Below are 13,422 nucleotides of genomic sequence, written 5' to 3'. Positions count from 1 at the left end.
AGAGTTATGACCCAAGAATATGCAAGAAGCATGAAGGAAGAAATTAATTCCATTTAAGACGCTGTTTTTGAGAGGCTATATCTCCCATGTTCCGTGTAAGACAGGACTGTCGTGAATATTATGAATCACTAATTTTCACTGAACCCTATGTTAACCCACAAAGGCCTGAGATGGAGTCATCTTTACCTCCTCCATTGACAGACCAAGCACAGAACCGCCTAACTTCCCCGGCACCTTCTCCCGTGCTGAGCCCACAAGGTTTTTCATTTCCGCATCACTGGCGGAGAGTGGACGGGAACGCTAGGGAGAAGAAAAAAGAAAAAGAAAATGTATTGCCATCGTCTTTCTTCACTTCCCTCTAGTCAGTCCCTCAATACCATTATGTTTCATAACATGTATAAGCTCAAATCCAAAGCCCACTTTCTGTAATACATCTCTTAGCCTGAAATCCTGGCAAACAGATGAAAGCTAGTAAATTCAAAGAAGAGAAAAAAGGACAGAACGAAAACACTATGGGTTGAAACAGACACAAACAAAAAAAAGAAAGATACCCACATGGCTTCCTAAGCTAGTACTTACTCCTAATCTTCGTTTTAACATAAATCTAACAGTTTGAAAAATATGGGGGAAAAAATCTGAAAATAACTTCAATGTAAGGTTAGAAAGGCAATGCCAAAGAATGCTCAAACTACCGCACAACTGCACTCATCTCACACGCTAGTAAAGTAATGCTCAAAATTCCCCAAGCCAGGCTTCAGCAATACATGAACCATGAACTTCCTGATGTTCAAGCTGGTTTTAGGAAAGGCAGAGGAACCAGAGATCAAATTGCCAACATCCGCTGGATCAGGGAAAAAGCAAGAGAGTTCCAGAAAAACATCTAATTTCTGCTTTATTGACTATGCCAAAGCCTTTGAGTGTGTGGATCACAATAAACTGTGGAAAACTCTTCAAAAGATGGGAATACCAGACCACCCGACCTGCCTCTTGAGAAACCTATTTGCAGGTCAGGAAGCAACAGTTAGAACTGGACATGGAACAACAGACTGGTTCCAACAGGAAAAGGAGTACGTCAAGGCTGTATATTGTCACCCTGCTTATTTAACTTATATGCAGAGTTATCATGAGAAACACTGGGCTGGAAGAAGCACAAGCTGGAATTAAGATTGCCGTGAGAAATATCAATAGCCTCAGATATGCAGATGACACCACCTTTATGGCAGAAAGTGAAGAGGAACTAAAAAGCCTCTTGATGAAAGTGAAAGTGGAGAGTGAAAAAGTTGGCTTAAAGCTCAACATTCAGAAAACGAAGATCATGACATCTGGTCCCATCACTTCATGAGAAATAGATGGGGAAACAGTGGAAACAGTGTCAGACTTTAATTTTGGGGGCTCCAAAAATCACTGCAGATGGTGACTGCAGCCATGAAATTAAAATACGCTTACTCCTTGGAAGGAAAGTTATGACCAACCTAGACAGCATATTAAAAAGCAGAGATATCATTTTGCCAACAAAGGTCCGTCTAGTCAAGGCTATGGTTTTTCCAGTGGTCATGTATGGATGTGAGAGTTGGACTGTGAAGAAAACTGAGTGCCAAAGAATTGATGCTTTTAAACTGTGGTGCTGGAGAAGATTCTTGCGAGTCCCTTGGACTGCAAGGAGATCCAACCAGTCCATCCTAAAGGAGACCAGTCCTGGGTGTTCACTGGAAGGACTGATGCTAAAGTTGAAACTCCAATACTTTGGTCACCTCATGCGAAGAGCTGACTCATTGGAAAAGACCCTGATGCTGGGAGGGATTGGGGGGCAGGAGGAGAAGAGGACGACAGAGGATGAGATGGCTGGATGGCATCACTGACTTGATGCACATGCATTTGGGTAAACTCCAGGAGTTGGTGATGGACAGGAAGGCATGGCGTGCTGCGATCCATGGGGTCACAAAGAGTTGGACACGACTGAGTGACTGAACTGAACTGAAGATTAGATATGTGTTTATTTCAGGAAGTCACTATATTCTTTTAACACTCGGGAAGGAGAGCTAGGAAAAGTGAGACATAAGACAGAAAAACAATAAGCAATCTGCTATGTCACCGATGACAAAGTTGGACAGTAGGATGTTTCAGAACTTGAGGGGTAAATATTGAGATGAGAGTTATCAGTGATGCAGAAAAGAAATGCGAGCAAGGCTATGACGTGAGAAACACTGTAGCTGCTGGACTTCAAGAGACTTGTATCTAGGATGACTGCCTTGGGTACTCCAAGGAGGCACCCCAGTCAGTCATGCTCCTTATGAGATCCCCAAAGATGAGCAGGGTGACTTCAGCTTCTGAATGATGATCAGGAAGGTTGTCGCAGAATGAAAGTTTTAAGTGATTGTGATGTTATGAGAGCAGAGAAATATAAAGGCAACAAAGGAAGGCAGATGTATGAAACGTGAAAATAAACTATTATTTAAAAAAAACTGATAACTTGGCTGATAACTAAATCAGCCAAGTTAAATCAGCCAAGTGGGAATAAGGAATGAATAATCCAAGAAATGGGGGTGCAATTTGTCTCTCTAAGAGTCCAAGAAGTAACTCTGACCGGAGAAGAAATTTTACTGTCAGAAACTATTGTTTATTTTCCTCTTTGTGTACATCTATGGAAAGGCTTTTTGACAACTCACTCTTGACATTTTTAGCTACACTCAACGGCAGTGGTTTAGTTGCTAAGTCGTGTCCAACTCACAACCCCACGGACTATATCCTGCCAGGCTCCTTTGTCCATGGAATTCTCCAACCAAGAATACTAAAGTGGGCTGCCATTTCCTTTTCCAGGGGATCTTCTTGACTCAGGAATTGAACCCAGGTCTCCTGCACAGCAGGCAGATCCTTTACCAACTAAGTTACAAGAGAAGCTCCTCAACAATACTCATTGTTAAACTAAATGTTTGTGTTGCCCCAAAATTCATGCTGAAGCTCTAACCCACACAATGTGATGGTATTTGGAGACAGGGCTTTTCGGAGGTAAGTAGGTGAGGATATGAGAATGAGGCACTGGTCTAATGAGATAAATGCCTTGTAAACAAGAGTCACCAGGGAGCTTGTTCTCTCTCTCTCTCTGCCTGAAAATGCACAAAGAGCACAGTGCAAGATGATGACCATCTAAAGCCAAGAGAAGAGGCCTCAGAACAAAACCTATCTTGCCAGCACATTGACCTAGAACTTCCCAGCCTTCAGAACTGTGAGAAATAGATTTCTGTGGTTTAAGTCACCCGGTCTATGGTATTTTGTTATGGTAGCATACAGACTAATGTCTACCTGTATATAAATAACCATGATTGGATTTATCTTTGGATACATGGGAGACCAATATATACTAATCTTCAAAACCAGCATGGAATTATAAAACACAGATTTTCTGATAAGCAAATCCATGAAAGAAAAATCATTAAATCAGCAGATACAAGCAATGAGTGAAGGCAGGAACTTTTCTCTCTTTAGCTTTTCCTGTGGTATCTTTAGCATCTAGAACACTACTTGGCATGGAGCAGGAGATCAATAAATATTTTTTGAACAAATAAATAATGCGCTGACACACAGATCAACCATGGTTAGAATTAAAATTTGCAGAGGATTTTGGAAAAAAAATTCAACTCCCTTCTAATCCCTGGAATTACACAGCACATGTTGGGATTACAGGGCAATTAAGAAGAAAGTTTAAAAATTTAGGAAGGGAATCAATATAATCATTTTTAAAAATCTTTAAAGTGTGAGTTCTTATTTAGCATATAATTTGGAAAAGCCAAAATATTAAATGGGTGTCTTGAGGATGTCTGTCATTTTCACACATTATTTACTGTTTCCTAAAAAGACTTACGGAGAAGGCAATGGCACCCCACTCCAGTACTCTTGCCTGGAAAATCCCATGGACGGAGGAGCCTGGTAGGCTGCAGTCCATGGGGTCGCTAGAGTCGGACACGACTCAGCGACTTCACTTTCACTTTTCATTCTCATGCATTGGAGGAGGAAATGGCAACCCACTCCAGTGTTCTTGCCTGGAGAATCCCAGGGATGAGGGAGCCTGCTGGGCTGCCCTCTACGGGGTCGCACAGAGTCAGACACGACTGAAGCAACTTAGCAGCAGCAGCAGCAGCAGCAAAAAGACTTATCTACCTCACATGCCACAACATGACTTGGATCAGAAAGCCACTGGCAGTAAAACCTCCAAAGTCAAGTTGCCTTATCACCTCACACTAGTTAAAGATATCTTAAAGTCCTCTGAAATTATGAAAGAAGAGAATGTGAAGTAAGCATTCATTTTAATGATATAAATAAAAATAAATATTAAGCATTTTAGAATAGAAAGAATGCTACTTTAAAATGCTGATTAACTGTATTACAAGGTCACTGATAGAAGTATTTTAAGAAATAGTTATTGCCTATCAGAATAGTTTTAAGGAATCATCATATTTATAAGAACATGGATCAAGTCACTACTGATCAAGTCACTCATCTGATGAGCACCACCAATTAAAAAAATTTTTTTTTTCTGCTTTTTTGTCTTTTTTTGTTTTTGTTGTTCAACCTCTTGTCTTCATTAGGGGTTTTTTGCTTGTTTGTTGTTTATTTTTCTTTTTTTATCTTTTTAAACTTTTTTTTTTTTTGCTTTCCTAGGACCTAATTTTCATTTTTGTAGAACTGCTTCCTGATAGAGTGATATTGCTGGCTTCCAAAGATTGAGATTATTATGATGCTGCTGCAATCTTCCTCTACTCATCTAAGCCTGCTCCCACAAAGAATGAGCACCTCAAAACATTCCCAGTCATTTTCAGAGTTGTCACCGACCCACATTCACAATACTCACAGTACACAATCCTAACTCAAGCCACTGCATGCCTGTGTGAGTGTTATTTGAGTGGGGTGTGTAGGAATTCAAGCAGGTGCTCCTGGTCGGGGTACTCAGGAGGTTAGAAAAAGGAGGGGGTAATGGTGCTTGTTAGATGAATGCTCCAGCTGTTAACTTCCATGAACCAAGGTCTTTATTCTTTTACTGCCACAAATACCACAAGGCTGCAAAGAAAAGGTCAATGCTACTTCAAGAGGAAAAAAAAAACGTGGCTGGAAACTCCTTTAATCTCTTCACCCATTTATCTCAGTGTCAACTATTAAGAAGGCTGAGGGGGGCTTCCCTGGTGGTCCAGTGGCTAATACTTTGTGCTCCCAACGCAGGGGACCTGGGTTCGATCCCTGGTTGGGAAATATCCCACATGCCGCAATTAAGACCCAGCACAACCAAATAAATATTAAAAACAAACAAAAGAAGAAGAAGAAGGCTGAGGGGGAGAAATGTGAAAAGATATAGCTCCTGAAATCTAGGTATCTCAGATGCTTCTCTAACATCCACCCAGGTGTCCTATGTCTTTGGAGAAGCCAGTGGAAAATAATCAAATTAGAAAGTCAAAAATATTTTGCCAACCTCAGCTTTTCAATAAATTTGAAATTAGAGAGCAATTTTTTAATCTACATAATATCTGTTGTGCTGGTTCATAGAGAAACGTATTTATACAGGAACAGCAAAGCATTACTATTCTAGACCTACAAATACTTATTAACGAAATGAAGCCTTAACAAATGAATTACAGACACAGGTAAGAGAAAAAGGGGAGAAGAAAGGATAATAAAGAAAAAAAGAAAGAAGAAAAATGCTTATGAGTACCAAGGAGATACTTAGAAATTAAAAGCAAAGAAAAAAGAAATAAGGCTGACTTGAAAGGCCATGAGGATTGTCAAAAATAAGAGCAAAATAGTTTAAATGCAAGCCATTCTGTGGTTTTGACTTTGGACACAAAAGCTCAGCTTCATTCTCCGGGTAGTAGATAGAATAAATCCACATACTGCAATGAATTGACTGACTACACTAAGGAAATAAGGCTCCTCTGAACGTAAAAAGAACCACTGCCTCTGGCTAGATGACGCAAGATTTAAACTACTGGGTTCTCAGACACACTTTTAACTGCCGCAGTAAGAATTCTGCCATGCAACACGCATCTAAGTTGTTAAAATATCATTAGTACAACTCAGGATACAGAACTACACCCAGGGAAGAAACACGTACACAGCTAACTTTTGTTGCTGGGGAAGAACTGAAAAGTACCAGTTAGGAGAAAACTGGACGAACGCAGAAAATAAAAAAATGGTGAGGCATCCTCAAAGATATCAAAATTGAGGGGTTAAAAAAAAAATCTGTTTGAAAGAGAACACATGTAGAGAAAAAAAAAAATCTCCCAACGCAATTTTACAAAGTTTGGAATTCTGTGTTAAAAACACATGGATTAGAAATAGATCAATTTATATGTGATGCATCTTGCCACCCAGAAAATAAGAAGGACAAGTTTAAGAAGTGAAATGAATCACTGATATCAAATGAAAGAAAATGAACAAAAAAAGACCACATGTGAACAAATCTGGGTGGAAATAGACCAAAAATGGCTAACAGAGAAGTCTTAAATATAATGATAACAGGAAGTACACTACTGAGAAATTACGGGGGGGGGCGGGGGGGGTGCAGGGAAGAAAGCAAGTAAGTAGGTGTGTGTTACAGTAAAAGAAAGAGACATGTAGCATCTGAAAATGTGTAATAAACCTAAGTCAGCAGGTCTGAGAGACATGCATCTTGTTATTAACAGAACTGGCTTTAAAAACAAAAAAACTTACCAAAACCACTTACAATTATGTTTGAAAAATCATGGAGAACTGAGGAGGTACCAGAGGATTAGAAAAAAACAAATGAGGTACCAATCTTCAAAAATGTAAGAAGTATGCTCCTGGTGATTACCGCCTGGTAAGTCTAACTTGAATCCCTAGTAAAATAATGGAACAAATATTAAAAGAAAAAAATCCATAAACATTTAGAGTTTAATGGGTTCATAAAGAATAGTAGTACGGAGACTGCTTTATTTTAAAACATGCTTTAAAATTTTGATTTTTGGACAAAATAACAAAAAGGAGGAAAAGCACAAAAATATTTAATGTCTCTGGATGTTAGAGAAGCATCTGTGAAAATTTCATAGAATTTTTACTTTTAGTTTTATTTCCAATCAGGACTCAGTATCATGATATAATAAATAAAATACACCAATAAAAGCTGAACACAGTTAAAAGACAACTATAAGGTAAGATAAGTAGAGGTGAACCAAATTAGGAGGTGACTGGGTACTGATTAAGAATTGAATTTAGAATATGTATTGGTGTCTGGGAGGATGAATAATAAATTAATTGGGTTGATTTGCATTTCTTGACGATAGTAAATGTGAAAAGACATGACTACAAATAAGTGAATATCAAAATAACACCAGATACTGACAATGGAAAAAGGAAAAATCAAAATAGGACTTGAAAGTGTGAAGGGGACTAAATCTTCTGAGGGTTATATGTGTGTCCAAAACTATCCCAAGTATTTTCCCTATGTTTGATCATTCCTTTGTCAGCATAACTCCATTTGTGTATTACTACCCTCATTTGTAATGTAATTTGTGTAAAACACAAATGGAATTATGTAAGAAAGGAGTGGGAGAAGCCTCTTGAGAGTCCCTTGGACTGCAAGATTAAACCAGTCAATTCTTAAGGAAATCAACCCTGAATATTCATTGGAAGGACTGATGCTGAAGTGGAAGCTCCAATACTTTGGCCACCTGATGCAAAGAACTAACTCATTGAAAAAGACCCTGATGCTGGGAAAGACTGAAGGCAGAAGGAGAAAAGGGTGGCAGAGGATGAGATGGTTTGATAGCATCACTGACTCAGTGGACATGAATCTCAGCAAACTCTGGGAGATAGTGAAGGACATGTAAGCCTGGTATGCTGCAGTCCATGGGGTCTCAAAGAGTCAGACACAATTTAGCGACTGAATACACACCCTCATTTGATGGATGAGGGAAGTGAGCCTGAGGCATAAACGAACTTGCTGAAGGTCTAAGAGTTAGTGACTGGCAGAGTTCAAATTCGAACCCAGGTCTATCTGACCTCAAAGTCCCTGTTCCTTCCACAAAACAATACTGCCTGCCTTGGAACACTAAAATATAATTTCTGTTGAGTGAAAAATATTAAACCATAGGCCTTCAAGAGAAGGGAGAAATGCAGAAAAAGATAATGGATTAAAAAGGAATTATCAGACAAGTAAAAAAATGTATCTTCAACAATCTGACAGCACCAAAAAAAGAAATGTTTACGGTCTAAATGGCCAGAGCTAAGTTTCTTTTCTTTTTTCACTTAGCTCTGATGAAACTATTGTAGACTTGAAAGTGTTTCATTAACAGAAAGACAGGGACACAGGAGAACATTGCAAAGGACAATAAGAGTGAAGAATTCAATACATTTAAGACTGCCCCAGTAAAGTCACAAGCCTTTGTATCATGTGAGCCGTGCTGAAATACCTAACCACTACAGTGAGACCTTGCTTGTCCATAGGTTGTTTGCAACTTATGACTATTCAAGCAATGGAGGTAGAACAGAATTAAAACGGGTAATGGGACATTAAGATTAGAATTCCATATCAAAGACACTTCTTTGGAGTCAAGTTCAGAAGCTATGAAACAGTACTTTAATGTTCTCCTTAAAGAGATTAGGTCAAGAGATAGGTAGAGTATAAGGTCTTTGAAAGCAACAGCCTTGGGTTTTGTCTGTGTTTTTGTTTGCCATGGAGAGGAGCTTGCACACTTAGGTACCTGCTAAATACAAAACACCATTACAGAGTTTTGAATTCCACCAGTTAAACAACAAAACTTGTATTACAAAACTATGCTAATCAGTTACCAAGTATTAGACAACACAGCAGGTCTTTTTTTTTTTTCCATTTCTTGAATTCATATATACCATGTAAATCACTTTATCAAAAATAATAGCTAGAAACTTACAATTCAAGCTTCCAAGCTTGAAAGAATCTGTATCAGAGTACAAACGCCAAAATAAATATATACGGGAGCCTTTTACTGAAGGATTAATAATTGCAAGTGACGCATTTATGAATGGGAACATCTACATCCTTCACATCAACGCATCAAATAGCAGGAGCAGTCCCCTCACTACTATCCTATCACTTCAAAAAGATGCTAAAAAAAATTTGCATAGAGGAAAGCGACAGTGTATCTCACATACTGCTAACACGAACAGAAGGAAGACACATGCTGATCATTCAGAGACTGAGATCAAATATTCTGTCTTTATTCTATAGTTAGTAACTAAGATAGTAATGATGGCAGCGTTTCTAAGATTCATGACTACATATCACTACATATAAGAAAAGGCTTCTGTTAAAAAACAAACAAACAAACAAATATAGCCCAATATCCAATGTGAAAACATTTCCAACATTAAGCTCCTGACAAGGGTATGTTTCATAAGACCCCTGAACAAATGAAAGGTGACTTGTGAACGATGGTATTTCCTTTCTGGAATATTTTAGTCAAAGCCATAGATATGCCTCTAAACTGTGTTTATCATCTGGATTCAGCTGCCTCCATCACAGCATGATCACTATCAGAAAAAGAGGATTCAGAAATCCCTGCAACCTCTTTTATATACTACATCTGAAAAGATCTCAGCATTCATTTTCACTTATTCTACTTTACATTGTTAAACTATTCAAGGAGCAGGTGCATGAAATATATACTGTGAAACGGTGAAGCTAAAAGGCTTTCCATTTGGGGAATGGAGATAAAAGTTTGAATGAACTCTCCACATGATCCAGAACTTACCTGCTTGACGGTTGATGACTGAAACTGTGCAGATACTGGACGCTATAAAAGACAGAAAAATGGAATAAAGCCTTATCTTCTCCTAACATGCCTGTATTTTCCAACTCCTACATCTAATATAAAAAAGAAAAAAATAATCTCCAAGCAGAGAACAAAAGCCAAAGCCCTATATTTTGCACTTGAAAGATTAGAGCATTTATTATTTTTCACACCGCATTCTCCTGTGGTATAATCATTCCAGCTTCACCTTCTCACCACTGAGAACTCAATCCCACTGTAACGTACTGAAGATCCTGAAGGTATTAGTCCACCTGGTAAAATGGTCTCACACAGTACATGGAACTAATCTACAGCTTCTTAAGCCTTTAAGTAATTACCCTGTGGACTGCTCATGGATAAAGTCACGCTGTTACCTACCAGTTAGCAGAGCACACAGCTAGTAGGTTCTTCACTATTTGCAAAGTCACCAATAAAAGCTGACAGGCAAGCTAAGAAAAGGGGTCAATTCATTCAAGATTGACATACAGCTACTCCTAGAGTGGAACTTGCAGAAACTCTGTTAAAGCCGCAGAGAAACATTCGTAATATTTTATACACAATCCTATGACTCACAGATACTGCAGAAAACAATTTAAAGGAACATGCGTGATTGCCTCAATTCAGTTCTCCTAGTACACCTAGGTTAAACCCTCTACTTTTCTGTTAAAAGTTAAAGAAAACCCTTTGACCTGTAATGTACTAATGATCAGGACTTCCCCAGTGGCTCAGCGGTAAAGAATTCACCTGCACTGCAGGAGACATCGGAGGTGAGGGTTTGATTCCTGGGTCAGGAGGATCCCCTGGAGGAGGGCATGGCAACCCACTCCGGTTTTCTTGCCTGGAGAATCCCATGGACAGAGAAGCCTGGCGGGCTACCGTCCATGGGGTCGCAAAGAGTTGGACACGACTGAAGCGACTGAGCACACACACGCACACACACACACACATACAACTGATCAAGTACAACACTGCTGCATGATTTCACTTCTAATCTAATACCCCTTAAAATAGAGTTCACCTTGTTCTATACTACAGCACTGATACTAATAGGGAATAATTTGAAAGCAAGAGGTCACAGGCAGCCTGCAAAGTAAATCCACCTCACCGACATACTATGTTTCATCTGCAAAGTATTATTTTTTAAATTGAACTTGTTGTCAGTATTTTAAAATAAGATTCCTGATTTCTCTAGAAAGTAAGAACATCTGACAACTCACAGCAGTGATCAGCTAAAGCACAGAAGTAAGAGTTGCCCTGTTAATGTGAAGCACGCACTACCCACTTGGCTGCAGTCACGGCACTTGTGTATCATACCTGGCCCTGTTTACTCTGCAATCCTCAGGCGCATTTTGAGGTTTCAAACCCTGTTCTAATGAAAAGCTATCTGAATAAATAATGCATGTAAGCTTAGCAAACAGAAGTAGCAGTACTCTAAATGAGGCCAGCAAACAAAAGGAAGAAGAGTGGCAGGGAAAAAGGGAGAGATGGAGGGCTAAAGTGGAAGTGGGATGAACGCAGTAGGGAAAAAATAAGGGAAAGAGGAGGAATGGGGAGAAATAGCAGCTGTTTCTGCCTTCAAAGAGCTTACAGTCTCACACAGGAGTACTGGACAATTTAAAGGCAACAAATCAACGAAGGCAAAACAATGCGGTTGAGAACCAGTAAATAATGTTGTAATGAAAAGAAAAGGCCATGACAGAGTGGAATGGGTTTAGTAAGAAAGGGTCTCCAAACTTCTGAGCAGGTAAGGTAATCAGTCCAGATAGGAAGAGAGGAGGAAAGGGGACCTTTTGGATAAGACGAAAGGTTAAAGGCAAAGAAACAAAAGTGGAAACTAGCCGGGTCTAGACGGGCAGGGACTGATCAGATGATGGAATGGATAAACCATCAGACAGCTGACTGGTTCACCTGGAACAAAAATGCAGAGTACACAAAGACTGGAGCAACACTGGGTCAAATGAGGTTTCAGACACGCCCGCCAAGCTCTCTGCAGACATTTAGCTCATTTAAATTCAATCAGCACCTCATGATCACTGAGGGTCCTTGTGAAGAGAATCGCATGTAGAGAAGATATTATTTCAATTGAGCATCTTCTCTGCAAAGCTAGCCTGAAGATCATAAAGAATGCAGCAGAGTACTGACGAGAAATTTGCAGAATCCCTCTCTGTGCCTCATTTATGAGCATATCAATGTGAAAGACTGGGAGCAATTTTTCAAAAGAGAGAGAAAGAAAAAAGAAAGATAATGAAAAAGGAAGCCAAAAGAAAAGAAAGACAAAAAGCAGAAAGTAACATGGTTTGAAAGCATTAAAAGCGTAAGCTATTCGCCATGGCTGAATATAACTGCCTCCTGTCTAGAATGGTCCCCCAATTCTCCTGCTGTAAGTGACCTTCTAATCATAGTGCTTCAGCTCACTTATTGACAACAGCTGCGACTTTACAATAAGCTTCCTTGGGGCTTTCTGTTGCTGGAACTGCTTACCTGAGGTTTCTGGAAAGGGTTTCGCCTGGAAGAGTCAAACGTGGGGTAAATTGGCCGGGTTGATGTCCGCTGGGCAGGATCTTGACACACAAACCCTGAATGGGGAACGGGAAACATTAAAACTGCCATTTGCTAAGAAATTAGAAGGTTTAGCTGCACGTTTCCTTTCGATGGACAAGCTCAGTTTCACTGCCATAAATCTGATAGAGCTCCATCCTGAAGAGGTTTAGGCATGACTCTCCCATACACATCCTCCACTTGAACTTTGAACTATCACGACTGGAGTGAACAAGAAAGGAAAATATGCAGATCAGTCAGCCTTCCCTGTTGGGAACCGAAATGTGATTCTGATGGACAAAGAGATGGAGACTTTCGATGACATTCAGAGTAAAAGTTCACTTAAAAAAAAAATAATAAAGACAAATTATTTTAAAGTGGCTTCCTGGATGGTGACTGGAAAATAACAGTGTTGGTTTTTACCAGGAGAATCCAGAAGCAAGTGAGGGGTCTTGTCCTGTTATAGGATCCACTTCTGGAACGTCTAAAAGGGAGAGGGAGAGGGTGGGATGATTTGGGAGAAGGGCATTGAAACATGTATAATATCATGTATGAAACGAGTCGCCAGTCCAGGTTCGATGCACGATACTGGATGCTTGGGGCTGGTGCACTGGGACGACCCAGAGGGATGGTATGGGGAGGGAGGAGGGAGGAGGGTTCAGGATGGGGAACACATGTATACCTGTGGTGGATTCATTTTGATATATGGCAAAGCCAATACAATATTGCAAAGTTAAAAAATAAAATAAAATATATAAAATAATAATAATAATAAAAAGAAAAAAAAAAAAAAGAAAGTGGTCTACTACTGGCAAGTTCCAAAATACATGTTGTAGATTCTCCAGGGCTTAAGAAATTAGGCTTCGGCTAATCTCACTTATTTCCTAAAAAGAAGCAGATTCTCATCCAAGGAGAAAGGGGGAGCAAAGTTTTACAGCATTTGCTGGTACATCAAGTGCTAGTTCAAGTGCGTCTTATTATGTGTTTTTTGGGGGTACTTAAAACAACAACAACCCTAAACCCACAACATACCCACTTGGCAGCCCATCTCCATCTCAAAGTTTTGTTTTATCTACTCACAAAGGGATTTTTTCCTTGGCTTGCTTCAGTT

At 39.5% G+C, this 13,422-nt stretch overlaps 1 protein-coding gene across 15 annotated transcripts in view; it reads right to left on the bottom strand.

Moving 5' to 3' along the window:
• The window catches only part of TTLL5 (tubulin tyrosine ligase like 5), a 317,823-nt gene that overhangs the window by 236,916 nt on the left and 67,485 nt on the right, over positions 1-13,422 (bottom strand). For 11 of the 15 annotated variants that reach the window (XM_027552476.1, XM_027552477.1, XM_027552475.1 and 8 more), the window contains exons 15-17: positions 12,255-12,349; positions 9,735-9,776; positions 187-300 (exon numbers count right to left, since the gene is read on the bottom strand). In XM_027552476.1, the coding sequence (XP_027408277.1) occupies positions 187-300; positions 9,735-9,776; positions 12,255-12,349 (251 nt within the window). The remainder of the gene's footprint in view (positions 1-186; positions 301-9,734; positions 9,777-12,254; positions 12,350-13,422) is intronic. The other 4 variants (XM_027552486.1, XM_027552481.1, XM_027552482.1 and 1 more) reach the window with 1 other exon arrangement.

Source organism: Bos indicus x Bos taurus, chromosome 10 (genome assembly GCF_003369695.1).
Source record: "Bos indicus x Bos taurus breed Angus x Brahman F1 hybrid chromosome 10, Bos_hybrid_MaternalHap_v2.0, whole genome shotgun sequence".
NCBI classification, from domain to species: domain Eukaryota; kingdom Metazoa; phylum Chordata; class Mammalia; order Artiodactyla; family Bovidae; genus Bos; species Bos indicus x Bos taurus.
The sequence above is the reverse complement of the archived record's forward strand: the minus strand, read 5'-3'. Positions and strand labels throughout refer to the sequence as shown.